We start from the raw sequence: 25,226 nt of genomic DNA, 5'->3' as shown, positions 1-25,226 counted from the left end.
AGTAACTAGTAAAAGAAATATGCACATCAAATAACATTCTTCCTCATTCTCCTCTTTTCTGTTCCACAAAAAACAACGATTTAGAATTTGCACCAATATACAAGAGTTTTATATGTTAGAGAGAAGAAAACTTACTAACTATAGAAATTGAAGTTATAAGATAACTCATAAAATACCATATTCTTACTTGTCAAAAGTAGGCATTTAAAATTGTGCCCGACGCTCTTTCATTGGATTAAAGTCATCAATAAGAGAATCTATTGATAAACCATGTGCAATATCATTTTCAATATATGTTATTAAGTAGTTCAACAAAAATTCATCCTCCTTTTTGTTACGCAAGTGAGTCTTCACTAGTAGTTTCATGGCTGAGAAAGTTCAAAATTAAAGACATTTTCTGATATACACTCTTTGAACTTCATCTTGTTGATTTGGAGGAAAATCCCAAATGAAATTCCATAGTTCGGGATCACGCTCAATAGTGAATGCATCAAAGGTTTATTGTTCAACTCTTGGAGCTTTACTCGGACGACTATCTATTATCGGAGAATTAATGGGTGCCGATTTGGAGAGCTCTCACGATACGAGGATAATTACTATTAAGTTTGTGCTCCTTTTGATCTACCAAATTTTCAATATGAGAATAACCAATATTATTTTCGGAAGATCCTTTCTTTTAAAAAAAATCATTTCTCCGTTTCTTGAAAAAAAATGTCATATTCCACACATTAATATCTCAACAATTATATTACAATATTCAAATTATAAAAATATTTAATCTGTGTGTTTTCCCTGAACTAGTTAAACTAGCTCAATTTAAGGTTTTATTGTGTGTGGCTAAATCTCAATTTAAACATTCTAAACCTCAATTAAGCATTCTACTATTATCGTTGGATAATAAATACTAATTTAGAAAGAATAATCTAATCTAGTAACCCTAAAGTTCATACTAACCCAAAGTCAATAAATGTTAAAGAAGAATTTTCAATTAAGCATTCTACTATTATCAATATGATGATTTTAAGTTAAGAAAAAAGATCTCCCATTTGGAAACAGTCAAGATGCAGATCTTCGTCAAAACCCTAACGGGGAAGACCATAACCCTAGAGGTCGAGTCCTCCGACGCCATCGACAATGTCAAAGCCAACGCATCCCACCGGACCAACAACGACTCGTATTCGCCGGCAAGCAGCTCGAGGGTGGCCGGACCTTAGCCGATTACAACATCTAGAAGGGATCCACTCTTCACCTCGTCCTCCGTCTAAGGGGCGGCGCCAAGAAGAGGAAGAAGAAGACATACACCAAGCACAAGAAGAAGAAGGTGAAGCTTGCAGTGCTCCAGATCTACAAGGTGGATGAGTCTGGGAAGGTTGAGAGGCCGAGGAAAGAGTGCCCTAATGCCGAGTGTGGAGGCATTATTGCGGTAAGTGTGGGCTTACTTATGTTTACCAGAAGGCTGGTGGGGATTGATTTGGAAGAGATGGATTTATAGTTTGTTTTGACCAATCTTTGTTTGATTTTAAAATTGTGGTTGTCAATTTAGCTGTTTGGATAAAATTTTATGCAGTTTTCTTTTCGATGATTTGTTGTCCTTATTTTATCAATGACAATGCAGAACTTTTTTCAAACGTCATAGTTCCGATCCGAGTCGGATTAAAACTCAAACTGAACGGAACAAGTAATTTGAAATGATTTGAACTTGCAGAAGTCATCAAGTTACACAATTCAACTCTAGGCATCAACAGATACACTTATGGCATTTAGCTTAATGTGTTGCTTACCCTCGTTTTGTGGATGAACGATGGCTGTTGCATCAACTTCGGATCTTGTGGGTTGCTTCTTTCCCCGTTTTGAAACAGATATGGAGTTAACAAGTGGGTCTTTACTAGCTGTATTGTCAAGACTGTCTTGATCTTCGGAGACGATTTCCCATTCCTCTTTGAGTGATGTCACTTGTAAGCCCTTCTCACAGAGGCTTTCCATTTCAAATGCTGTCGGTAATATCACGTAGTCGTTTACTGGGTTGTAGAATGGGTCGGGATTGCCTGCCTTCAACCAGTGCTTGAGAATTCGAAATAGATGAGGTTCACAAAGAATTCCTCGGTGCTCACCGGAGACTCCAACCCTCGCTTCAGCATCGAGCCCATCTGCCTAAGAATAACCAGAATTAAAATAAGTCGAGAGATATTGCGGACTAGATTACAGATAAATCACAACAATCCCATAGAAGAGGATAAAACATGAGTTATGGTAAGTACCATGTAAATGATAAAACCATGGCAAATTGTAATAGGGGAAGTTAGCTAACCTTAGCCGATTCTGACGGAACCGTTCCATCGCCATCAACACATACATATGTAGGCTGATAAGTAGAAGAAACTCAGAATCAGTAGCCAAATACATGCATAGAAACAAAACATACCGAACATTGTGAACTATCACAAAGTAGGCCCCAGAACTACAGCATGAAAATGAGAGCAGCCATTAGCCACAAATTACCTGATAAAACCGAAGATCCTGTAGATCTGTGATGGGTGTCTCTTCGCTTCCATAGCTGCAAATTTGTTAAAAGATTGATCATAGGATGCATAATGGAACACTTAAAAAAAACAGCCAAATAGAGGTATTACCTGACGCTATGTGGTGTCTCAAGATTGATCCCATATATATTGTAGAATTTAATTCCAGGGGGAAGCTTAGCTTGAGCCAACACCTTGTGTGTGTGTCTAGCCCATTCCAAGATCTCCAAATTAAATGGAAGTGGAAGATTCTCTCCACCATAATCGACCTGAATATAAAATACAAGCTATTGAACTACAGAGGAACCATAGCAAATGTCTTAAACCATTTACACGGCTACTCATTAGATTGCTTAAAACCACTTGGTAAAGAAACACCCTCTTTTATCTTAAGGTACTAAACACCAAAGTTCTCTCTATTTATTTCTGGAACTGGACTCAACAGAGATTAACAACTTTTGCATAAGCAAAGTTCATAGCTTACCGTGTTGCCTGAAAGAGCTTCCTTAAAGATATCAATGCTTTCTCCAGGGTGATAAGACTCTAGAATAGTACGAGGAGATCCATCACAACCTTCTTTCTCCCTCCAGATCTCAAGAAGCGGCATATGTTGCCAATGGAAATTTGGACAAGCCATTAACTCATATATCGATGGGCACTCAATCAACTGATAATGCAGGACAGAAATAAATAGTCTTAACCACCTCAAAGATACAATGAAAAGGAAGAGGCAAAACAAAATCCAAGCAAACACTTCAAAGAGATTTTATGTTGCATCTACTAACTGCGTGAACCATAACACAAAATAATCTTCCATCAGATAAGGCAGTGTAGGAAGATGAGTTGCACTAATCGGTTCCCAATACTTAACTACATAATAAACTTTATTACAGGTTACTCGCGTAATGAACTGGAAAAGAATCAACGCCATTATTCTTTAGGCTTATTTAATTTAAGATTTTGGCCTAAAAGTATCCAGTCCTTGGTTCAAAGCCCAGAAGCCCCCTACATAACTGCTAGCAGCGGGTTTCTGTCACTTGATTCTAAAAAATTAAACACATGAAATACAAAGCAAGGAATTAGGATTGCAGAATTAGGTGAGAGTGAAACATACTAATGGGCTCGAAAAGAAAATTTGAGAAAGAGTTTTTTCAGAAACCTTCATAAATAATAGGCATATCAATAGACAATCCATGCCCTCATGTTCATCCAAGTAGAAATGCTTAAACGAAAAAGAAAATGCTTACTAATTGATGCATGCTCCACTTTGAAATGAAAAAGTTCTGTTCCCACCCTTCAACAAATGACACTCCATTTAGAAAAGTGGAAGCAATATACCCAGGTGCACCTGATGGAAACATTTCAATCACAACCCAATAAGCAATTTGAATCAGAATAAAACCAGTTGATGAGCATATGAAGCTCTTTTCAAGTGATTCAATTGACAATTCCAGCATACAATTAATTTGAGAAACGTATATACTTCAAGTTTTGTGTTAACAGCAAAAAAAATAATGAGAAAAATTACTTGTTTTATTTGCCAAGGAAACATAATATATGTAAAAGAATAATACTAGCTTTAAATAAGGAAAATAAATAAAGTGAATATCTAACTTGTGTAATCCAAGACTGTTCATGTGTATCGTAAGAAAGCTTTGAATGAAACATAACAAAAATAATTCTCATTTGGAAATACAAGCAGGTGGTTGAACCAATATATATTTTACAATTTTCATTAAAAGAAAAGTAAAAGCTCATCCTAGGATCCATTACTCTGTAATCTGTACTGTAATTTCTACTATAAATCCAATGTATTAACAACTTTCAGTTCTCAGATTTCAAGAAGCTGAAGAAATGCTCGGTAAAAGTTCAAAATCGTAATGTTCAAAGAAAATAATCTAATATGTTTTAAGTTATATTTCAAACAGAATTTGTTGTATTATTTAGCAGTTTCCTCTCGGGCAATTAATGATCCGAAAACTATTGTCTTGTATGCTCAAGGTATAAGACCATTTACCCCGGAATGGTGCAGCAATTGCAATCCAGTTCTTTACATATTTCTCGAAAACCTGCACAATAAAAGAAGCATTGAGTCACAAAGAGATGCAATACTTAAAGAGCATAGCAAGGTAAAAGCAGAAAAAGCAAAGCTAGAAGAAGATGGCAGTGCTGCAGTGGATTCCTTACGTCACTGTGAAGGCCCATGAAACATTTTACCAGAAGTCCTCCCATAGAATGACTTATGATATTAATCTTTTTCCCTCCTGATGCTTTATACACCATCTCCAGTTTGGATGCGAGGCGATCCAATGTGTCTTGCAACCTAAAAGGGAAACTAGAATCAACCCCTAGAAACAAATACATAAACTACAAGGAAAAAGAAGGCCACTATCCTTAGTTACAGCGAGGAGCAAATAAAAATTAATCAATAATATGATTATACCTGTTACTTTGGCGAAAATCATAACCGAAACCAAAAAGAGTTTTCCCTTCTTGAAATCCCCACTTTGTCATTTCAACAATCATATCATGGAAATAGTAAACACACTCACGTCCGATTATCTACATGAAAACAAAGAATCCACGGAAAACAGACATTAGCTCCATACAAATTTAAGGAAAGACTTCCATATGGGTTCCCTTAGCATTTCAGAATCTATAAGCCACACTTTTACTGAAAATGTAATTCATACAAAATAATCTAATCTACCTTTTAGTTTAGGTAATATCCAAAGGACATCGTTTATCAATCATTAAAGTAATGATAGTAAGAAAAAATATATATATATATACCATGTTAGGATCCAACACATCAATGGCGTACAATCCATATCTTTCTTCAGGAACTTTAATACTTGTGTCTAGATCTAAGGACACGGTTCTACCTGTTTCACGATCAATGAACCAAAAACATCATAATTACTTCACAATCCACAAAATCCCAAACACAAAAAGGGCAAAATCCATAGTCCTATAAGAAAGTAGTCTCTTAAAAACTTTTAACACCTAATTCATATGAGATCATTCTTTCTTCAAATTCTACCAAATATTAGCTCACAGATTAGAACGACTTAGTTGATTTTAATTGTTCATGAGTATAAAGTTTCTCAAATACTCAACCTCCCTCCCCCCCACCCCCACAAAAAAAAAACAGTTCCACTAAATTTATAAATATAAAAAGAAACAATTACCGGTAGCAGGATCGAAGCGGGACCAGAGCTCGGTACGGAACTTATAATCGGCCTCCAGAAGGCGAACCCAAACCCGCTCTTCAATCCCATTCTGATGATCAACAGCTTGCAAAATCGAGCCGGCAATACCCGGGACTAATAAAACCGGGTCGAGATCCGGTTCAATGTAGGGTTGCGGTTTGCTTCTCAGCTTCAACCACATCTCCACCGATTGAACAACGTCTTCCAACATCGCCATCCCCAATTAAAAGTAAGTGGTTTAGGGTTGGGAAACTTGAGGGAAAACAACGCCAATGGGCAACGACTGTACAAATGACACATGTACCAATCGACGAACACAAAAATACAGATATGATCTGATTTATTCTTATCGTCATTATTATTGGTTTGACTTTTCCGATACAAATTCATACACGAAACAAAAACCGACAAATATATAGACTAATATAATTTAGACTACGGATTTCAATTTGTTTTAATTTTAATATTAAGATTATTATTAGTTATATATGTAGAATAATGTGAATATAGAGTTGAATAATAAAAATTGATTAATTGAAAACCGATTTAAATCATATGTATTTGAAAAATATATGGTTTATAAATATAAAAATCACGATTTTGAATTGAAACGAATTTATTCTCTTATTTAATTTATGTCAAAATAAATTTTAGGTTTGAAAGTGATTCCCGGAAAGTTCTACAGTGCGACACCTTTAATATATAACTAAAAAATACGTTATCATTTTATTATTATTTTAATAACAAAACCGGTAAAAATTATCTAAAACATTATTATTTCTACCTAAAACATCAATATTTTTTTACATTTTCAGTAAAGTGTTAAACAATAACAAAACAGATAGAAAAAATAACAAAACCGATAGCTTTTTATCGGTTTTGTTAACAAAACTAGTAGAAATAATAATATCTTCAGTATTTTTTTACCGGTTTTGTTATTTAAATAATAACAAAATCGATAACGCCTTTTTTTAACCGTATATTAAGACTATCGCACGTTATCATTTTCCCGTTCCCCAAATTCTTATCTAATCTTTCTTTTATAAAAAATATTAATTTTGGGAATTGTATTTAAATATAAACTCTAAAACCTACTACAGTATACTCTAAATTGATGACATTAAAACTTATAAAATATTTTCTTCACGGCTAGGGCATAAAATAAGTATTTTCATGTATTTGGAAAATCTTCGAAAACCATATCTCCACGCCTATACATTAAATACGAGTGTCGGACCCAAATGGTTATAGGAAAATGATGAGTCCAGACAACATAATATATCCTATGCATGTTGCACTGATAATGGCAATGTAAGTAAACAAAGACACGGCATTGACAGTCAGTTACATGGAATAAACATGTTCCTATGAAGAACAAAAGGAGAAAACTTCCCCAAGCACATTTACACAAAATCCCAAGATTAGAAGAGTAGGAAATTGCGTGAACTGTAAATTTTGTTTGTTGCCATGGTTCCCTATAGGTGGAAGCACATTCATGGTATGACTTACGAGTTTCGTTTGCATGAGACGATCTTTAACTATCTGATGGGTGTTACAGCTTCTCCGCATAGCGTCGCTTGCAGCTTTCATCTTAACAGATTGTAGAAAGTACTTCCACATTTAACATTTCATGTATATGAAGCGTTGAGGGCCTTACGAAACTTGACAAATTCTATCTTACCAAATATCCAAAAGATGGCCTTTGCTTGATTTCGGGAGTCACATTTCTGCAAAAAATATGTACATTAATACAAGACCTCCAAGAGGTCCTTTCTCATTTGGTGTTCGGATGGCCTTAGTTCAGAGCACTGATGGATATCTCACCACCAACAGGAGTCACGTCTTTCATCTGTTCAATATCGTAAATGAACTCTCACTTTGCAGCTCCACCACCATAATTGTCTTCACGGATTTTTGTAGATGACTCATGCCTGCTCAAATCATTTTGATCTTGAGACAATCCAGGGGTCGAGTCATGCATCTGTTCAATACTGTAACCAAACTCACTCTTTGTCTTTGCAACTCCATCATCACCATCATCATCATCATTGTCATGAGATGACACATGAGTAGAATGGCTCACCAAATTTCGATCTTGAGACAATCCAGGAGTCAAGTCATTCATCTGTTCAATACTGCAAACGAACTCACTCTTTGCAACTCCATCATCATCAACATTGTCTTTACAGATTTTTGGACATGACTCTTTCCATGCATCTCTAGTGGTCATATCTTGCTCAACTTCAACATGCGTATTCCTACAAGTAAATGAAGTCATACTTGAGATGGAGTGATATTTAGATGATTCCTTTCCACCATCAGCACTTCTTGAATCAAGGAAGTTTTCTGCACTATTTTTTTCCAAGTTTGAGTCACTTCCATTGTCACTGTAGTTACCTTTAACAGCTGCCTGCCACATTGCATTTGGCAATTTACCATTTGACGATGTATCCTTTTCATTTACATGAATAACAGAAACCCTAATACTTTCAGCATTTTTGTTGACAGAACATTCTGTTGAAGGCAATATTGCAAGTTGAGAAGCGTCACTTGATATGCCCGTCAGATGACACACTCTCACAGAAGTCTGGCCTAATCAATTTTCTCTTTTTACGTTGTGCAGCTGCTGCATTCCTTTCATTCTGAGTTCCACAATGGTTTCCAGTCTTATCATCTTCAAGATTCTTTCTCACCGCACTACGACGTTTGAAATCGACAAAAGTCACCTCTCCAATTTTTTGGCTGCTATTCTCCTTGCTGAATGAGGTAGACTTCAGATTCATCTCCTCTGAGATCATAGCAGGATCATCTTTCCTAGTGGCCTGCTTTTTATCCCTAAGGTTGGTAGCGGCAGCACTGTGTTTGACTATCGGTTTATCAACTGTATCCACCCAATGGTTATGGTTTCGGTGCAGCATGTCCATGTTTTCATTAATTGAGGTATGCCTATTGATGTCAGTAGTGCTAGGAGATGTGTTCTTTTCTTTTTTACGTAACTTACGAGGCAAAGCCAAGCGAGAAAACACACTACTCCTTTTCTCCTGGCAATCAGAATCCTGATACAGAGCAGGACTCACTGAAGTAACTTCATGGTAGTCCGCATTTGTCGGTTCATGAACATCCAGCTGCTGCTGGACCACTTTGTTCTGATATTCCGCCCTATTGTATATAGCCAATCTTTCATCCTTGATTGTTCTGTTATCATTATGAAACAATTCACCATGGGGCTGGCACTCTTTAAACATAAAACCATCATTACCAAATTGTGCATCATTTTCACTCTCTTGCACTTGAAAATAATGTCTGTCTTGTAATAACATAGGATACCTGTCACGCTCTTGATCTTGAAAATCATGTCTGCCTTGTAATAACGTAGGATACCTGTCACACTCTTGCACTTGAAAATCATGTCTATCTTGCAATATCGCAGGATAACTGTCAGAAAAGGTAAGGAAAGGGAACTTGCTAGGACTGGTTCTATAAGATGATGAATGCTCACCAATCCTACCATTATTTCTAATTTCAAAAGGGACAGGTGCTAAAGAGGGTTTCGGAAGGGAAAGATCTCCAGAGCATTTGATTTGAGAGTATCCAGCTGCTAGGTTATCTATATACTCAGGTCTTTGCGGGATAGTCCTGCTGGAGTGTTCATATGAATTAAAATAGTGCAAGGTAACGAAGCCCCTAGAACCAGAGTTGACATCAGAGGTTATGGGTGTTCTTCTAGTCTCTAACAATGAAATAAATGATTGATTTTGGGAAGTACCAATGACGTGACCAACAAAATTATCATGACTAGCATCTTGCAATGAAGCAAGGCCCTGATTGAACCCCAAAGATGAGCAGCCCCTATAATTCATAGTAGGGACATCAGAACCATAACAAAGACTATTTGCAACAACTGAATCTTCAAAATTCATTGGATAACTAATATTGGAATTTTGCATCTCCATCGAGGGAAAGAACATTGAAGGTGGCCTAGTTACATCATTGATAAATGAATCTGTTTGAAGGAACATTGAAGATGGCCTAGTTACATCATTGATAAATGAATCTGTTTCTAGAACATGTGGATCAACTTTAGATTGAAAAAAACTGGGATAGGCTGTTGACATGGATGGTGGAAAACCATCATCCTTGTAACATTTAGTTTCAATTCCATCACTCTGTGCAAACCTAACATCATTGGAGTTGCTTATGACATTACCTGAAGAATATCCAACTGAAACTGTTTCTTGAAGCTTAGTACCATTTTTCCATTCAGTGTCCACCCAGTCACTTGTGGCATATTCAGCAGAAGCTATGACCCCTCCAACCTTACCCACAGGATCCCGAAAAGACTTATTTAAGAAGGCACTTGCTTTATGCTCATATCCAACATCCGCGTACATACCAAATTTGCCATCATCAAAAGGTCTGTCGCCATTATAGAAAGAGTTCCGTCGGGGAATAGTGGAAATATCTGGTCCGTGATGATTGTCCACACCATATTCACTTAGGACTTGGTTTCTCTTTGGAGACTTATCAATTAGTCTTCTATTTTTTCTTGTAGAGTACCCACTTTGCCTTGCAACTTTACTTTCGGTCAACCAACGTGGAGGTGCCTGATCTTTCATCCTCTTCAAACTGAACAACGATAAAAGCCTTCGCGCCTGCACATTTTAAACAAAGAAAAAATTTATAACGCTTGTGAAAGGTGGCATTTCAATTTATCAAATTGGATTTTGATAGCAAAGGGGCAAACCTGATCTTCAGAGAGTCCAAAGTTAAACTTGGTTTTTGAAAAATAGTTTTCTCTGATAGCATCACAAAATTCATTTTCAGAAAGTGGATGACAGTACCACGTGAGGGTGAATTTAACCTGGACGAAAATTTGGAAGGACTAAAATCTCCAAGAACGCATATTTCCCATCCCTCCTAGAGAGAAAAAACATGAAATACTCAACAGAAATAAATGTACCCATACCTGAGCAGGCAATTGTTTCCCTGACGAACTAAGTACACAAGGCAGAATATTCATTGCACCGTCAGAGCATGCTTGAAACACACCATGCAGTTCTCTACTCTCAAATTCAAAGTGGAACAGAATCATCCCGGCTTTAACCTGTTTCACAAAGTATGACTGCGAATATGGGAGGGCAAAAACTTTCCTTCTTAAACATTCCTTTTTTGTTGCATTGTCCAACATGAAGATTGCACCAAACTCGGGACAACTTCCAGAAAAATAGTTCTTCTTTGCATCACCCATTTTGCTCACAAGAACACCCTGGCACTGTCATTCAACAATAGTAACGACAATAACAGTAACCAAATGAAAGTGTATATGTATAACGTTAACAGGTTAAAGTTATTGAATTAAAAACAGAATCATTGCTTTGATTAAGCTGAACCTATATATAGTACCCAAGTTCTTTTAGGGTACAAAAATGGCATCAACCTACAGCATACCCCTTCCCCTTACTTTCTCCCCACCTCTTCGCAAGAAAGAAACTTTTATATGTTTTGATCCAATCACCATAAAGCTATAATTATCTAATTTACCGACTTGGAGACTTAAAAGCAATACAATTGAATGTATCTGATTATTACAAGCAAACACTCAAATGGATGAATAACTAGAATCATGTTAAAATAAGTACAAACCAAAAGCCGAGCACTAATCCGATGCGAATTAACAGCATTAGAAAAAAACAATACAACAGCCTTCAATCCGCCTGTAATTTTCTCATTACTAGACAAGCAAAGTCAAAATTACTTCAACAATCAAAACCTGCTTATATTCATGTTTAATCTAAGCAACATCACGAAAACAATCTATAGACTAAACTATACAAGAAAAATACTACACGCGCCACGACAATACCTAAATCATCAAAGCTATCAAAATTTCATTATTGTTTTCCAGAGAACTTCGATCAACAAAAACAAACTCAACAAGGAGAATTTACACCGAAGAATCAAAATCAAATAACAATGATAAGAGAAACACCTGGAAATCGAAGATTTCCACAAACTCAAAAACCAATGATCAAAACCCACGCCGCGTTAACGCCATCGATTCTAATCGATTAAAACATTTATAAAAATGGATTTTGATTGTGGCTTTAAACATATTTGCAGAATGAAACAAAGAAAAGGAGGTTACCTAAACGGAAAAAAATATGGGAGTTTGGTAGAGTAGCTGAGAGCGCCGAAAAAATGGAGTTGTTTTCAGAGTTCAAATTTTAGTTTTAAAAACAAACACGCCGCTATGATTTTGGAGATAGAACGATGGAAAACTAAATCCTTTTTCGTTTGCCTACAAACCATATATTTACTTAGCAATTAAACTATCAGTTTTAATTCGTTTTAATATTTATATATTTAATTTTATCAAAAGTATGTCTAACGTTTAGTTTTTATTTTATTTTAGTATTTCACCGTTAAAAATTTAATACATTTAGTAACGAAACTATCAGTTTTTGTCCCTTTTAATATCTAAACTTTTATTTTTTTTTTCAAAATTTAATATTAAATTTTGAATAGGATAATAAAACGAAACAAAAATTAAACTTTAGATATAATTTTGAAAAAATTAAAAGTTAAAGTACTAAAATATACTAAAACTAATAATTTAGATACTAAAAGTAAAATTTATCTTATATTATAATAATTACTCTCTCCGTTATGAATGATTTTAGCAGTAAAAAGAGTATTCTTCTTTAAAAACTCGTTTTTAACTTATAGATTTCTTTCTTAATATTTTCATACTTTTTTTTATTTTTCTTCTTTTAACTTTTGTTTAATCGAGCAAAGAATTAATTTATTTTCATGATTAAAGGAATGATTGTTACTTTTAGAAGTTTCAAGTTCGAGCATTAGAGATTGCAAGAATGATGAACTTTTATTGTCAAATTATTGAGAATATTTAAAACATGTACTACCTTGTAATCACTCTAGATTAATAGGAAAAAAATTTGTTCAACCAGATGCGACTATAATTTTAATATTGGTTGATGATCGCTAATAACTATTGGTTCTTTTGTGTTCATATAATCGTCACAACGGTCCTTCGGGTGGCCTCGGGTTCGCGCTTCGACTTGAAATCATGTGATGGAGTCGCCACCGATCATTTTCGAATTAAGTAGATCGAATACCTACTTATCAATTACTAGGTCTGCGTCTTACCAAAGATGTGTCAGATTCGGAAGTCGTTTACGATCGAGGAAGGATGAGCACCCTCAAGTCGCCATTTCGGTACCACACAATTACCCGATTGTATTAATTGTAAAAATTAATAAATTTAGATAAAAAAAATTATATTTAACCTAAATTTATTTATCTTCAATGAAGTTTGAATTTTACCTGAATCCCTTCAAAAATAAAATTTGAGTTAGATAAAAATGGTAAAAATAAAAATACAAAACAAAAAAAATTTAAATTTAAATTTGCTAAACAAAAAAAATAAAAAAGTTAGCTTTTAAAAGAACTAAATATAATAAATAAAATTGAATAAAATCAGAAAATGACTAGATTGCATTAAAAAGAAATCCAAGAGCCAAATTACAATAGGTATGAATTGAAAAACACTTCAAACGTCCACTGACTAGGAAAGAATTTAAGAAAAAGGTATTTACATTCTGGTCCTTGCTATATAAAAGCCTCCAAAACTCATTTCTTCATCATTTGTAATAAACCTTCAAGAATCCTTCTCCTAAAACTCTCTCAAACCTCTCTCCCTCTTCGGTCGAGCTCCTCCGGTCGACGCCGCCTCGCCGTCGCTCTGGCCACCACCCACGGTGATCGAAAAACTCAAAAATCACCGTTCAAAAACCCCTTCGCCCTCGAATCCAGATCTACTCGTCAAACTCACATACAAAGGCCTTTTTGGCCTATATCTAATCGATTAACTTCGAATTTTTACCTTTGCTCTCGGTGACTCTTCTTTCTCCTGGTGGTGTTTTTCTTTCAAAACGGCAACTCTTCAACATTTCTCGCCTTCGGTGACAGCGAGCTAAGTTCCTCTCCCTTTTTTTGTGTGGTTTTGATGATTTTCGAAAAATACACCTTTCCCTGATTGCCCATTTTTTTCCTTTTCTTCTCAGGAATTTATAGTAACTCGAAGGGGACGTGTTTCTCTTCAATCTGATGGTGATTTCATCCCGAAATCTATGGAATTTATAGTAACCTATTGCCATGTATGTGGGATATTGCCCTATTCGAATGACTTGTTTTTGGTGTTTGATTTGGATTCTGATTTGATGGCAAATGATTGTTTCCTTTGTTTATGGTTCTCCTCATTTTTGGGATGATACGTGGTAGTTTTACTGTACGGCAGCCTTAATATACGACTAAGGAAATGCCCTACCAGAAATGTTATTATTTTTTCAACAATTTCAGTAAATCGCTACATAAAACATTATTTTTTTTACCGAAAATAACTAATTTCCGGTAGAACTCAATATTAACATTTCCGGTATAAAAATAATGTTTTAGGTAGACCTTTACTGAAAATGTTAAACATTTTAGGGAGCACACAATATTAACATTTTCGGTAGAAAAAACAATGTTTTAAATAGCTCTTTACCGGAAATGTTAAAAAAATAATGTTTCTGGTAATGCATTTCCTTAGTCGTATATTAAGGTTATCTTACCTGAGACATCCCCATAAATCACACGGCCGAAAATTTTGGAATTTTGGGTTCTATCTTGCACGTGACTTTCATGCGCTATATGTTGATGTCCTTGGATGTTCTAGAACCTTATAAAATTAAATCTGATCGTTAGATCAAGGGGCCATATCCAACGACCCTTGCTTGGCTGCATATATTTTCTTTAGGGGTTTATCCTAACCCTAAATATGATGTTCGATCCGAGCCCTTGGTATATTTTCTGATATGATGGCTCTCATTGAGTGGCGCTAAGACCATTCCTTTAAAACCCTAATAGACTTGTTGGACCAGGCTTGTCTATTGGGCTTTCTTTGACTACTGGGTTGCTTCGTTTGGATCCCTATGTTGGATTCGCATGCTTTAAGACCAAACCCAATCTGCTGGGTCAGGCAGACTAGGTTTGGGCCTACCCACGCTGGACTTTTGGTTTCTGGATTTCCCTTGCACCGAACTTTGGACCTAAAAAAATGTAATTAAATAAAAATAAAATAAAATAGATAAAAAACGAAAATAATATATATATACTATATTTTCAAAAACTAAGTTTTCAAAAATTATACATTTTATGTTTTCAAAACAATTATTATATATTTCCAAAACTATATAATATGTTTTCAAAAATTATATATATAATAGAAATCCTTGAGGCGACTCTCGAACGAAAATGAGTGTCTACAATAATGTCTTTTATTTTTTTTATTGAGATTTTTTTTTAAAATTTTAAATAAGAATTTCTATCATTGTAACACATTTTTCTCTGCTCTTAGGGCACAAATTTTCTTTGCTATTGTGATACGATTCTTATGACATTTGGTACATTTTTCGTATACATCTACGATCGTTTTGGCGCTCATACAAAGATCTTCACGATATTTATTTTTTGATTAGTTTGTTGGTGGTCATGTATGATCAGATTTTTTCTTTGATAAAAGGTCATTTATCGCTATAATCAGAATTGTGTAGCAAAATAGCTTGTCAAATAGTTTGTTAGCTCACTACTCTTTTATTAATTCATAAAGCGTCTCGTTCGACATAGACAATGAATTTTTATCATTTTTTTGGGTTTAATATTATTTATTTTTGTATGTAATTTCTATGACTAATGTCAACATTTTTTTCTCTATGTTTGGGTGCGTTGTAATTATGATTTATTACATTGTTTTTATTAATTATTTTTAATTGTTATTATTTAAAAAAGAGTATTATTCTTATTAGAAATCTTAAATTTAAACAATCTCATGTTATTTAAAATTATATATTTAATCTATATAATTAATTTAATTATATTTTAATTCTTCAAACTTTTAAAAATGGTGACTCTTAAATTTAGTTTACATCTAATATAATCCTTAAAATAGAAAAATCAATATAACCTTTTAATTTATAGAAAACGTAAACGTTATAATGTGGATATAATAGTTCATAACATTAATATGATAGTTTATGATACTTACATAGCGATCTACATTGAATATTATGAACACATTTATAAGAAAAAAAATACTATTATTTTTGTCATAATGAGTCTAATGTTATTTATTGAACATTAAGAAAATATAATTATATTTTCTTTATTTTTTTAATATTTTATAGATAAACATAATCACAGATGAATTAAGAGGTGCTAGGGAATGAGGTCGCATCCCTTAAAAATTTTAATTTTTTATATTTTAGATACTTTCTTTGTATTTTATATGGATTATCTAATTTCGCTCTCCCTAAAATTTTAATACAATTTTATAAGTTAGTACACTGACATAAATTAATGTGTCTGTCAATGGACATAATAAAAATATAATTTATTATATTATCATACTAATATCATTTAGGTCAATAAATAATGAGAAACAAAATCAATCATTTTTATAATCAAGTAACTTTAAAGTTTTTATATATTTATGATTTAATCTTATATTATTCATTTAACATATAAGCATATTAAACATATATATAGAGATATTAACTTCAAAATATTCATATTTAAGCTATATCAAATAGACACAATTATATATGAATATCTATTCTTTTATTAATCTGGAGTAAATACAAGGTAATATGTGTTTAACGAAAAATTTTAACCTTTTGACATTGAAGACTCACACATCTGACATTTATGGAGATCGAACTCGGATCCTCAAATATATAATAATAATATTAACCTATCATATACACATAATATACACATATAACATATGTACATACAAAAATAAACATATTTATTATTATATTAATTTTATTAATTATCACATTATTTATAATTAAATTTTTAGTGATAATTAATTTATTATTTTTAAAGTTATGTGATTATTGTGTGCATTTTTATAGTTAGGGGATTCAATAAAAAAGCTGCTCTATAACCAGTGACTGTTTATGCATTTTACCCTTGAGAAAACCGTCTTTTGCCTTCTTCCCATCCAGAGTAATCACTCCTCCTTTTCCTCTCAATTACAATCGTCACATTCATCGCCTTTTCTTTTAATTTCTATTATTCTTTTCCATTTGTTCAGGATTTTGAATTTTTCATAACCATGGGTGATAGTCAATATTCCTTTTCCCTCACAACTTTCAGGTAACCCCTTCGTCCTTCCGATAACTTCATTAATGAACTGAATTCAAAATTACATTTTGAATAAATCCATAACTCTTTTGTGTGCGTGTGTTCTGTATAGTCCTTCGGGGAAGCTAGTTCAGATCGAGCACGCCTTGACGGCTGTCGGCTCCGGTCAAACATCTCTTGGAATCAAAGGTTCCTTCCCCCCTTCTTTTCTGTTTATAAGGGATCGGTTTTAGGGTTTGAGAACTAGTGTGATAGCGGGTGATGAGTTAAATTATTTATGCTTATAAATAAATACATTGAGTTTAATTTGATGATGGGTTTTAAATTCACAGCTGCAAATGGAGTTGTGATTGCGACAGAGAAGAAACTGCCTTCAATCTTAGTTGATGAAGCCTCTGTGAGTATTTTATTTATTATGCCTCGCCTTTTCATCTGTTTGATATATATATATATATATATATACTTTTGGTTTGTTAAACTTACTCATTTTTGCAGTAATATGAAAGAGTAACTTTGTATATAATATTGCCTCACCCGTGGTGTCAATGTGGCTATTAATGCTCGACTTTATTAAAAGCTGGAGTAGTTTACTTCTCATTCTGATATGGTGAGTGGCTATTAATCACTACCGAATGTCGTTGTTTGCTATCTGATTTCAGGTTCAGAAAATACAGTGTCTGACACCAAATATTGGAGTTGTTTACAGGTTTGCTTATCATGTCTACAAGCTTATAGAAAACTAATTTCTTTAGTTCTTTTTGTATGGGTTAATATAGAAATTCGGATTCACGGGTTGCTAATATAACTTATATGTTTATGTGTTTTAAACTTTTAATCCAGTTCTTTGTTGCTAATATAACTTCTTTATTTTGACACTTATACTTCCATTTTATCATTATATTTTCATACTGTTCGGCAGTGGAATGGGTCCTGATTTTCGAGTTTTGGTTCGGAAAAGTAGGAAGCAAGCAGAACAATATCATAGGTTATATAAGGTATGGTAACTCTTAATTTTTATTAATCACATGTCACATTATGGTTGTAAAATAGCTGCCGTGATATGTGTTCTTCTACCTTGCATTATTTTCTAACATGCGTGAACATTGTTTCCAGGAACCAATTCCAGTAACACAACTTGTTAGGGAAACTGCAGCTGTTATGCAGGAGTTCACTCAGTCCGGGTAAGAGTTACTCCCTTATGCTAACAAAAAAAACTGTTATTCATACCTTTTTACTTCTACTTTGATTTGTATCGAAGAGATTGAGTTGTTTGGCAGTCTCTTTTCAGTCAAATCCAGGTTTTGCTTTTGTTCAAGATAGCTGGTGACCAAAGAGGATGTGGCTTCATTCTGATACAATTTTTTCTCTTAAAATGTTTTTCCTGTGAGATAAAGTGGTTTTTGGTGTTAAGATTCTGCCTCATGTGGAGGCTGAAAGTGTAAAATTTGAATGAACTTCATTTTTGGGGGAAAATTCACATACATTGCTGCTACATTTTGGATTGTTTTGAATTATATCAGAAAATGGAAACTGAAACTCATGCGACGCTCTGGACTGATATATCTTTTCATTTGTAGTGGTGTAAGGCCTTTTGGTGTATCTCTACTGGTTGCTGGATATGATGACAATGGTCCACAGTTGTATCAGGTATTTCTCTTAGTTAAGATCGGATTGTTTGAGGGAGTGCATAGAATGTTTTATGTGTTTTCATCTGTATGAGTCTGTATCGTTTGGCTAGGTGGATCCATCTGGTTCATATTTCTCATGGAAAGCCTCGGCAATGGGGAAGAATGTCTCAAATGCAAAAACATTTCTTGAGAAGAGGTACATGCGATAAATTGTAGTTTTTATAGCATTCAATTCTAAATCATTTGTTGCTTCCTGCCATGTTATATTAATTCTGGTATTTGACGACGTTTGTAGAATAACCAGCACTAGTATTCTCAACTCTTTTGTAGCCATATATCATGGATGATTGTGGCATCCAATTCTTTGTCACTGATGCTCGTGAGTTTAATAGGAGTGCTCCTTCAAGATGACGGACAGCCATTGCATGATTAGGATTATGCAATAGCTATGCTACATTTCCAGAAATAGTTGAAACACTGTAAATGCAATTGATTATGGTCTTTCTTTGTAGATACACTGATGACATGGAGCTTGATGATGCTGTGCATACTGCTATCTTGACTCTCAAAGAGGGGTAAGTCAATGTTAAATTTCCTCCACCGGGTTATCTGTAAATTTTGGAGTTTAGGAAGATCTATAATCTATATATTTAGAACCTGGAAAGAATATCGGTCTAAGGTGGTATATAGAGCGTTTTTCATCTTTACTAATCTTACAAGCAACTTCTCAAATTTGCAGATTCGAGGGACAAATCTCAGGGAAAAACATCGAAATTGGGATCATTGGAACGGACAGAAAATTCAGGCAAGTCTCTGCTTTGACTCTTTCTCCCTTCCTAAACATTTTGCTGATGGAAAAATGGCCTTTTGGCTTTAAGAAGTGCCAGTCCTTGTGAAATCAGCACCTATATTTTGTATGTTGAAATTACTACTATCATTCATGCGATTTCTCGTCTCTTAATTTCGGTAACTGTTGCTTCTGATTGAACTCTGATTGTCCATTATATCTTGCAGGGTACTTACACCTGCCGAAATTGATGATTATTTGGCCGAAGTCGAGTAGCTTGTCTTCCCATTCGAGACTATGTACGAGTGCTTTTTTAACGACTTCCGATTTGTCAAATGTTTTTAGTTCATCACTGGAATTGAAGACTGAGAACTTTACCAATGTCTGCTTGATGCTGGAACTGAAATCGGATTGAGTTATGAACTTCGAGTTTAGTTTAATTAACTTATACAATCAATTTCAGTAAATTTAATTATTTTGAGGGCGTTGTTGGATCGTTTTGGGGGGGGGGGGACAAGTGAATGAAATAAAAAAAATTAATAAATTTTTAGGTGAAGTACATCATAAGTTTTGATTTTTTTATTATCAATTTTTTTAAAATGTTACAAAAACGTCATTGAACTTATTGAAATGCTATAATATGATTTTTTAGATGTTATGAATAATGATAGATTTAATAAGTTTAATAACTATTTTTGTAATAGTTAAATAAATTTAGAGATTATTTTATAAATATTTGAAAGTTAACTAGCCAAAAAATTAATTTTATATAGTTTAGTGACTTTTTGTTACTCGAAACCTATTATACTCTAAATCTAAGTTCAAAGTAAGATATACTAGGGATCATTAAACTATTATACTTTAAACGTAAGTTCAAAGTAAGATACACTAGAGATCATTAAACTATACGACTGTTTTGATTATTGAACTTTAAAATGATTGAATTTTTATAATATTATATCATAGTGATTATTTATAATTTTTAAAAAAATAATACAAACGATTAAATTTAGAAGCTTGACTTCTTAAAAATTGTTTTGAATTGAAAAGAAAATTAAACTTAAATCCATAATAAAAGTTAATAATTTAATTTTTCTTTTAAATCAAAACCAATTTGAAGCTACAAGAAATTAATCCAAATTAAAAAAAAAAAAAAAAAAAAAAGATGACAAATTTGTAACAAAAAAAAGAAGAAGATGATGACAAATGGTTTAGTGTCATATTACGAGATATTTCTAAATACCGTTGTCTGCATTATTATAGTCCACGTTATCTTTTGGAAGTAAATTCTCAACTCTCAAGCATTCAACTGCAAGCCCCTCCTCTTGGGATTCATCATGTTAAGTTCAATTCTCAGATTTTCTATATATCTGGCGTTTCCATTTTCAATCTTCTTCACCTCCATTCTTATATCCATTTCTGAGCAGTTTTCTGATGTCTGTTTTCTTAGTTTCTCTCTTGTTTTTGCGGCCTTTGCTTTCTTTTCCGAACTGGGTTTCATTTTCAATCACCATTATCACATTAAAAGTAAAACAAACAATGCTCTCTCTCAGGCTGCTTGCTGGAAACACGCTCAACCATGTTTACATTCAACCAAGAAGCTATAGACCCAGATGGATAGCGGCAAATAGTTCTTCGGGTGATGTTTCTATCGAGAAATGGAAACGTGATGGTGTTTACATCGACAAACGAGGCAAATTGAGGACCTTTAATCACAAAAAACTATCCAGGAAACGATGTAATACTGTCTGCAAGTGCTTTATAGTTGAATGAATCTATTGGTTTTTTAGTAGTCTTTTAGGATTTCAGTCTTGTCCATGTAGGTGGTTCTTTAAGAGGTCAGGGATGGAAATATGGTTCTGGTTTTGTGGATGGAGTTTTCCCTGTTTTGAGCCCCATTGCTCAGCAGATTCTGGATTTCCTCCAGGAGGAGTTCGATGCCGATCGGATTCGGGGTTCACTCGACAGTCTTCCTCCCACTCACGCTACTTGGGATGATCTTATCAATGTAGCTGTTCAACTCCGTTTAAACAAGAAATGGGATCCAATTGTTCTGGTTAGAGCAATATACCATTAGCCATTAGTATTTCTCAGATATTTTGAATGTGATTAACTGTAATTGCATGCTCTTATCGAGTAGGAACTCGGCATATCTATTTCTTGTTGATTGGTTATTGTTTCTACAGCTTTGTGAATGGATACTGCAAAGGAGCTCCTTTCAGCTGGATGTTATGTGCTTCAATCTGCTGCTAGATGCTTATGGGCAGAAATATTTGTACAAGAAGGTCGAATCTACGTACTTGGAACTTCTCGAAGCTCGATGTATACCGACTGAAGATACCTATGCCCTTCTTGTCAAGGCCTACTGCAAAGCAGGGCTGAAACAGAAAGCCGAAGCCGTCTTTGCCGAGATGAGAAAGGATGGTCTCTCCCCAAGTATGTCTGCCTCTCTATATCACCGTGTGATCTTTGATTTTGAGTGGTGTTAATCTTTTTTTTTTTTTTGCTTCGGATTTACATAAATGATCTTTTCTTCAGGTGCAATTGTTTACAATGCTTATATTGATGGGTTGATGAAGGGAGGAAACTCCCAAAAGGCTATAGGAATATTTCAGAGGATGAAAAGAGATGGATCTCAACCGAACACCGAAACTTACACGCTGATGATCAACTTATATGGGAAGGTAAACTAAAACTATCCCGGTGATCCTACGTTATTCAGTGAACGTAATTCGGTGGTACATACATGCTAATTTGCTGTGCAGGCAAGTAAATCTTATATGGCCTTGAAATTATTTGATGAAATGAGAAGTCAAAAGTGTAAACCGAACATCTGCACATATACGGCTCTGGTGAATGCTTTCGCCAGGGAGGGACTCTGTGAGAAGGCCGAAGAGATTTTCGAACAGCTTCAAGAAGCCGGGCACGAGCCTGATGTGTATGCTTACAATGCCCTCATGGAAGCTTACAGGTAAGTCCCTTATCATTCTATTACTTCCCTATACCCTGGACTAGCTGAAGTTGAGTTCGGCTCGAGTATCGTTCTTATCATGCAGAGCTTTGTTGACTCTCTTATCCCCAACAGTCGTGCAGGCTATCCGTACGGGGCGGCCGAAGTATTTTCACTCATGCAGCACATGGGGTGTGAACCAGACAGAGCTTCCTTTAATATCATGGTTGATGCATATGGTAGAGCTGGCCTTTATGATGGTAAATATCTTTATTGAAAATCAAGAACATGGTGTTACTGAGGACTTACCCCAGACTGCATGCATTTCATCATCACTTGCATGATTTTCGAGATATTATCGGACTCGTATTAGTTAGCATATGATAGTTTCCTATTCCTGTGTATTTTCAGACGCTGAATCGGTATTCGAAGAGATGAAGAAGCTAGGAATAACACCGACGATGAAATCTCACATGCTACTTCTCTCTGCCTATTCCAGAGTCGGCAATATAGCTAAGTGTGAGGATATTGTGAACCAAATACAGGAATCTGGACTTCAACCAGATACCTTTGTCCTCAACAGTATGTTGAACTTGTATGGCAAGTTAGGTCAATTTGAAAACATGGAGAAAGTTTTGACTGCAATGGAAAAGGGACCTTATGAAGCTGATATTAGCACATACAACATTCTGATCAATGTTTACGGACGGGCTGGCTTTTTCTACCGGATGGAAGAACTGTTCGAATCGCTTCCTGAGAAGAATTTGACGCCTGATGTGGTAACCTGGACTTCACGGCTCGGAGCCTACTCTAGAAAGAAACTATATACAAGATGCTTAGAAATTTTCGAGGAAATGATCGACTCCGGCTGTTATCCAGATGGAGGAACTGCCAAGGTACTTCTCTCTGCATGTTCTAGTGAAGATCAGATTGAGCAGGTTACAACCGTGATTAGAACAATGCACAAGGACATGAAGACTGTCTTGCCGATTTGATCAAATACTTGCCTGTAAGTGAACCACACCTAAATGTATACATATATGTATTCGCAGAAGTAAATTTCTGTGTGTGTATATATATGGATTGGATTGATTTAGAAGTGAACTTTGCCTTGAAAAGTGCTTTGCATTTCTTGATCAATATACAGTCAAGTTTGATAGCTTGCATACAACATTTGATGATTTTCCTGCATCTGAATTCTAAGACTATGTTCGCGTGCTTGATCTCCGATCGGTGAGGGAATGTCTTCGGGTTCTCGTCTCGGTTTAACCCATCTGCCGTGTTCATTACAAACGAACCCTTTGTGAGCCAACTGGTACCAGCATTGAGGAATCCTTAGTTCATCCACCAACATATCGCATGCCTTGTTCACCAAGGTAACATCCCTACGAGCATCAGATCGAAAGGCAGACCCTGCACTGTGGAACCGATCGACAAGATGAAGGTACGTCTCGAGGCTATGAAATCCCAGCGGATTGAAAGCGCGTTTAAGGTAAGGTGATGAACTAACATCGAGCCTCAATTCGGCACCAATATGTGTATAAACCCATTCTAATGTTCCTGTTATATCATCAAACCTCTGCAAATTCTCATTGAAAACAATCCCTGGCATTCTAGGGACTAAATCTTTCTTAACCACCACTCTTAAAGTTTTGACTCCTAAATCATCGAGCTCATCCCGAAAGGCGCTGTTGCCGACTCGAGGCGCACCGAAGGAGATCACGCTTACTGGAACGCCAGGGAGATTGCGGCTGCTTCATATGCACTGAGCAGCGCCAATGCACCGCCTAAGCTGTGCCCGGTTATCGTTAAACTCACTTCTTCTCCTTTTCCTCTATAGAATTGAACCAACTTCATCACTTGCTCCGAAGCACTCGACTTATTATACCGTGTGGACTCGTTCTTCGAAGTGTATATGCTAAGAAATCCATGCTCAACCTTAGCATCGCCGATCCCGATCGGTTCGAGGTTCCTTTGGAAATCGTCGTACCACTGAGACGGCGCCACCGTGCCCCGCCATGCCACCACAATATCCCTCCTCCCGATCCTCCGCGTCTCCTCGTCGTCACTAACCGCAACGTAACCCATCCAGTTGGAATCTTTGCTCCATGTATCCATCAACCGTGACCGCTCCAGCCACAGCGGCATATCGATGGTCGACATGGCGTGGATGTACTTCGTCACCTTGTAACCATTTTTACACAAGCCCAGTTTCTCAAATAGCTTGTTGCGATTATACATGCAACTCCCGCAGTACTCGGAGAAAGAGTCGAAGTCTGAGGCATCGTATGTGGCTTGCGCAAACTCGCCGTACTTGACGATTTCACGCCGCAGCCAAGGGAGCGGGTCTAAAAGGCTCCCCCAATCCATAGAACCGTGAAGATGCCGCCATTTGTCGGCGATCATCTCCTTGGGAGACGTTGTCGGGGTGTTATGTTTCTCTTCATCAAACGAATCCAAATTCTTGTATTCAAGATTTTTCCTTGATGGAGGTTCGATGTTTAGATGGAGAAGACTCGTCAATGATTCAGCCAAACGTAAAGCACCCCGATTCAGCTTCGTATCGACAGCAACTTGTTGATGGGCGGAAATAGCGGAAATCTGGTTAACAGCGCCGCCGTAGAGGGTGGTGGGAAGATGTGTATGGATCATTGTTGAAAGGGCCATTTTTTATGGAACAAGAAGTCTTAAGAGTTGTAGATTATAGCAGGAAATTGTTAAAACTTCGAAGTGTAGGAAACTGTATCGTTGCAGGTTACATGATGATTTTAAATAGCGTGTGCGGTCACATTTTTTGCCATGTTATTTTTATTACGATTACAAATATAACGAATGTTATTATGATTATTACGGGTATCGTGGTTTTAAATTTTTTTAAATATCGCACAACTTAATTAAAATGACTAAATTAAATATAATTAA

General features: G+C 35.3%; 5 protein-coding genes and 2 pseudogenes across 8 annotated transcripts; 3 read left to right on the top strand and 4 right to left on the bottom strand.

Moving 5' to 3' along the window:
- Positions 1-1,052: 1,052 nt before the first annotated feature.
- On the top strand, positions 1,053-1,552 carry LOC120137541 (annotated as a pseudogene).
- Positions 1,553-1,666: 114 nt separating this feature from the next.
- On the bottom strand, positions 1,667-6,016 carry LOC120137540 (lecithin-cholesterol acyltransferase-like 4). 2 transcript variants are annotated; one of them, XM_039153270.1, is made up of 11 exons: positions 5,711-6,016; positions 5,313-5,404; positions 4,963-5,081; positions 4,707-4,842; positions 4,537-4,588; positions 3,767-3,867; positions 3,004-3,186; positions 2,631-2,788; positions 2,500-2,554; positions 2,309-2,362; positions 1,667-2,151 (listed from the first exon to the last, which is right to left on the bottom strand). In XM_039153270.1, exons 1-11 carry the CDS (start codon positions 5,946-5,948, stop codon positions 1,732-1,734), a joined length of 1,608 nt encoding a protein of 535 aa, XP_039009201.1. In that variant the 5' UTR covers positions 5,949-6,016; the 3' UTR covers positions 1,667-1,731. The 2 variants fall into 2 exon arrangements, with proteins under 2 accessions (XP_039009201.1, XP_039009202.1); XM_039153271.1 differs by lacking the exon at positions 5,313-5,404 and having other exon boundaries at positions 5,711-5,889.
- Positions 6,017-7,133: 1,117 nt separating this feature from the next.
- LOC120137498 lies at positions 7,134-8,282 on the bottom strand. Its single transcript, XM_039153231.1, has 2 exons — positions 7,797-8,282; positions 7,134-7,658 (listed from the first exon to the last, which is right to left on the bottom strand). Exons 1-2 carry the CDS (start codon positions 8,148-8,150, stop codon positions 7,605-7,607), a joined length of 408 nt encoding a protein of 135 aa, XP_039009162.1. The 5' UTR covers positions 8,151-8,282; the 3' UTR covers positions 7,134-7,604.
- On the bottom strand, positions 8,278-11,395 carry LOC120137490. Its single transcript, XM_039153223.1, has 3 exons — positions 10,698-11,395; positions 10,476-10,592; positions 8,278-10,383 (listed from the first exon to the last, which is right to left on the bottom strand). Exons 1-3 carry the CDS (start codon positions 10,977-10,979, stop codon positions 8,278-8,280), a joined length of 2,505 nt encoding a protein of 834 aa, XP_039009154.1. The 5' UTR covers positions 10,980-11,395.
- A 5,377-nt stretch (positions 11,396-16,772) lies between these two features.
- LOC120137496 (proteasome subunit alpha type-2-A-like) lies at positions 16,773-19,814 on the top strand. The gene is made up of 12 exons (XM_039153230.1): positions 16,773-16,801; positions 16,890-16,951; positions 17,052-17,128; positions 17,272-17,336; positions 17,599-17,645; positions 17,859-17,934; positions 18,053-18,120; positions 18,517-18,586; positions 18,678-18,763; positions 19,080-19,142; positions 19,307-19,372; positions 19,582-19,814. The coding sequence occupies exons 2-12, from the start codon at positions 16,911-16,913 to the stop codon at positions 19,628-19,630; spliced, it is 708 nt and encodes a 235-aa protein (XP_039009161.1). The 5' UTR covers positions 16,773-16,801; positions 16,890-16,910; the 3' UTR covers positions 19,631-19,814.
- Positions 19,815-20,603: 789 nt separating this feature from the next.
- On the top strand, positions 20,604-23,376 carry LOC120137492 (pentatricopeptide repeat-containing protein At2g35130-like). Of its 3 annotated transcripts, none has more exons than XM_039153227.1 (8): positions 20,604-20,693; positions 20,908-21,092; positions 21,178-21,410; positions 21,541-21,790; positions 21,893-22,038; positions 22,120-22,325; positions 22,440-22,564; positions 22,716-23,376. In XM_039153227.1, coding segments are annotated over exons 1-8 (1,731 nt in total). In that variant the 5' UTR covers positions 20,604-20,691; the 3' UTR covers positions 23,300-23,376. The 3 variants fall into 3 exon arrangements, with proteins under 3 accessions (XP_039009158.1, XP_039009157.1, XP_039009156.1); XM_039153226.1 differs by having other exon boundaries at positions 20,615-20,690; XM_039153225.1 differs by lacking the exon at positions 20,604-20,693 and having other exon boundaries at positions 20,774-21,092.
- Positions 23,377-23,407: 31 nt separating this feature from the next.
- Positions 23,408-25,015, bottom strand: LOC120137494 (annotated as a pseudogene).
- Positions 25,016-25,226: the final 211 nt, after the last annotated feature.

This window comes from Hibiscus syriacus, unplaced genomic scaffold (genome assembly GCF_006381635.1).
Source record: "Hibiscus syriacus cultivar Baekdansim isolate YM2019G1 unplaced genomic scaffold, ASM638163v2 tig00110674_pilon, whole genome shotgun sequence".
Lineage (NCBI taxonomy): Eukaryota > Viridiplantae > Streptophyta > Magnoliopsida > Malvales > Malvaceae > Hibiscus > Hibiscus syriacus.
Note: the sequence above shows the minus strand (reverse complement) of the source record. Positions and strands in the feature narration are given on the sequence as shown.

Bases quoted from the DNA above. Each gene is read 5' to 3' on its own strand.
- LOC120137540 (XM_039153270.1), bottom strand. From the start codon at position 5,948: ATGGCGATGTTGGAAGACGTTGTTCAATCGGTGGAGATGTGGTTGAAG. The intron at 3,868-4,536 runs GTAAATGGTCTT...TGTTTCCATCAG, and splicing joins AATTGCTGCACCATTCCGGG to GTGCACCTGGGTATATTGCT. The intron at 2,789-3,003 runs GTAAGCTATGAA...TTTTATATTCAG, and splicing joins AAGCTCTTTCAGGCAACACG to GTCGATTATGGTGGAGAGAA.
- LOC120137498 (XM_039153231.1), bottom strand. From the start codon at position 8,150: ATGTGGCAGGCAGCTGTTAAAGGTAACTACAGTGACAATGGAAGTGAC. The intron at 7,659-7,796 runs GTGTCATCTCAT...TTGAGCAGGCAT, and splicing joins TGGTGAGCCATTCTACTCAT to GAGTCATCTACAAAAATCCG.
- LOC120137490 (XM_039153223.1), bottom strand. From the start codon at position 10,979: ATGGGTGATGCAAAGAAGAACTATTTTTCTGGAAGTTGTCCCGAGTTT. The intron at 10,593-10,697 runs GTATGGGTACAT...ATTTTCGTCCAG, and splicing joins GGAAACAATTGCCTGCTCAG to GTTAAATTCACCCTCACGTG. The intron at 10,384-10,475 runs GTTTGCCCCTTT...TAAAATGTGCAG, and splicing joins TTGGACTCTCTGAAGATCAG to GCGCGAAGGCTTTTATCGTT.
- LOC120137496 (XM_039153230.1), top strand. From the start codon at position 16,911: ATGGGTGATAGTCAATATTCCTTTTCCCTCACAACTTTCAG. The intron at 18,587-18,677 runs GTATTTCTCTTA...TCGTTTGGCTAG, and splicing joins ATGGTCCACAGTTGTATCAG to GTGGATCCATCTGGTTCATA. The intron at 18,764-19,079 runs GTACATGCGATA...CTTTCTTTGTAG, and splicing joins AAAACATTTCTTGAGAAGAG to ATACACTGATGACATGGAGC.
- LOC120137492 (XM_039153225.1), top strand. From the start codon at position 20,789: ATGTCTGTTTTCTTAGTTTCTCTCTTGTTTTTGCGGCCTTTGCTTTCT. The intron at 21,791-21,892 runs GTATGTCTGCCT...TCTTTTCTTCAG, and splicing joins AAAGGATGGTCTCTCCCCAA to GTGCAATTGTTTACAATGCT. The intron at 22,039-22,119 runs GTAAACTAAAAC...TTTGCTGTGCAG, and splicing joins TGATCAACTTATATGGGAAG to GCAAGTAAATCTTATATGGC.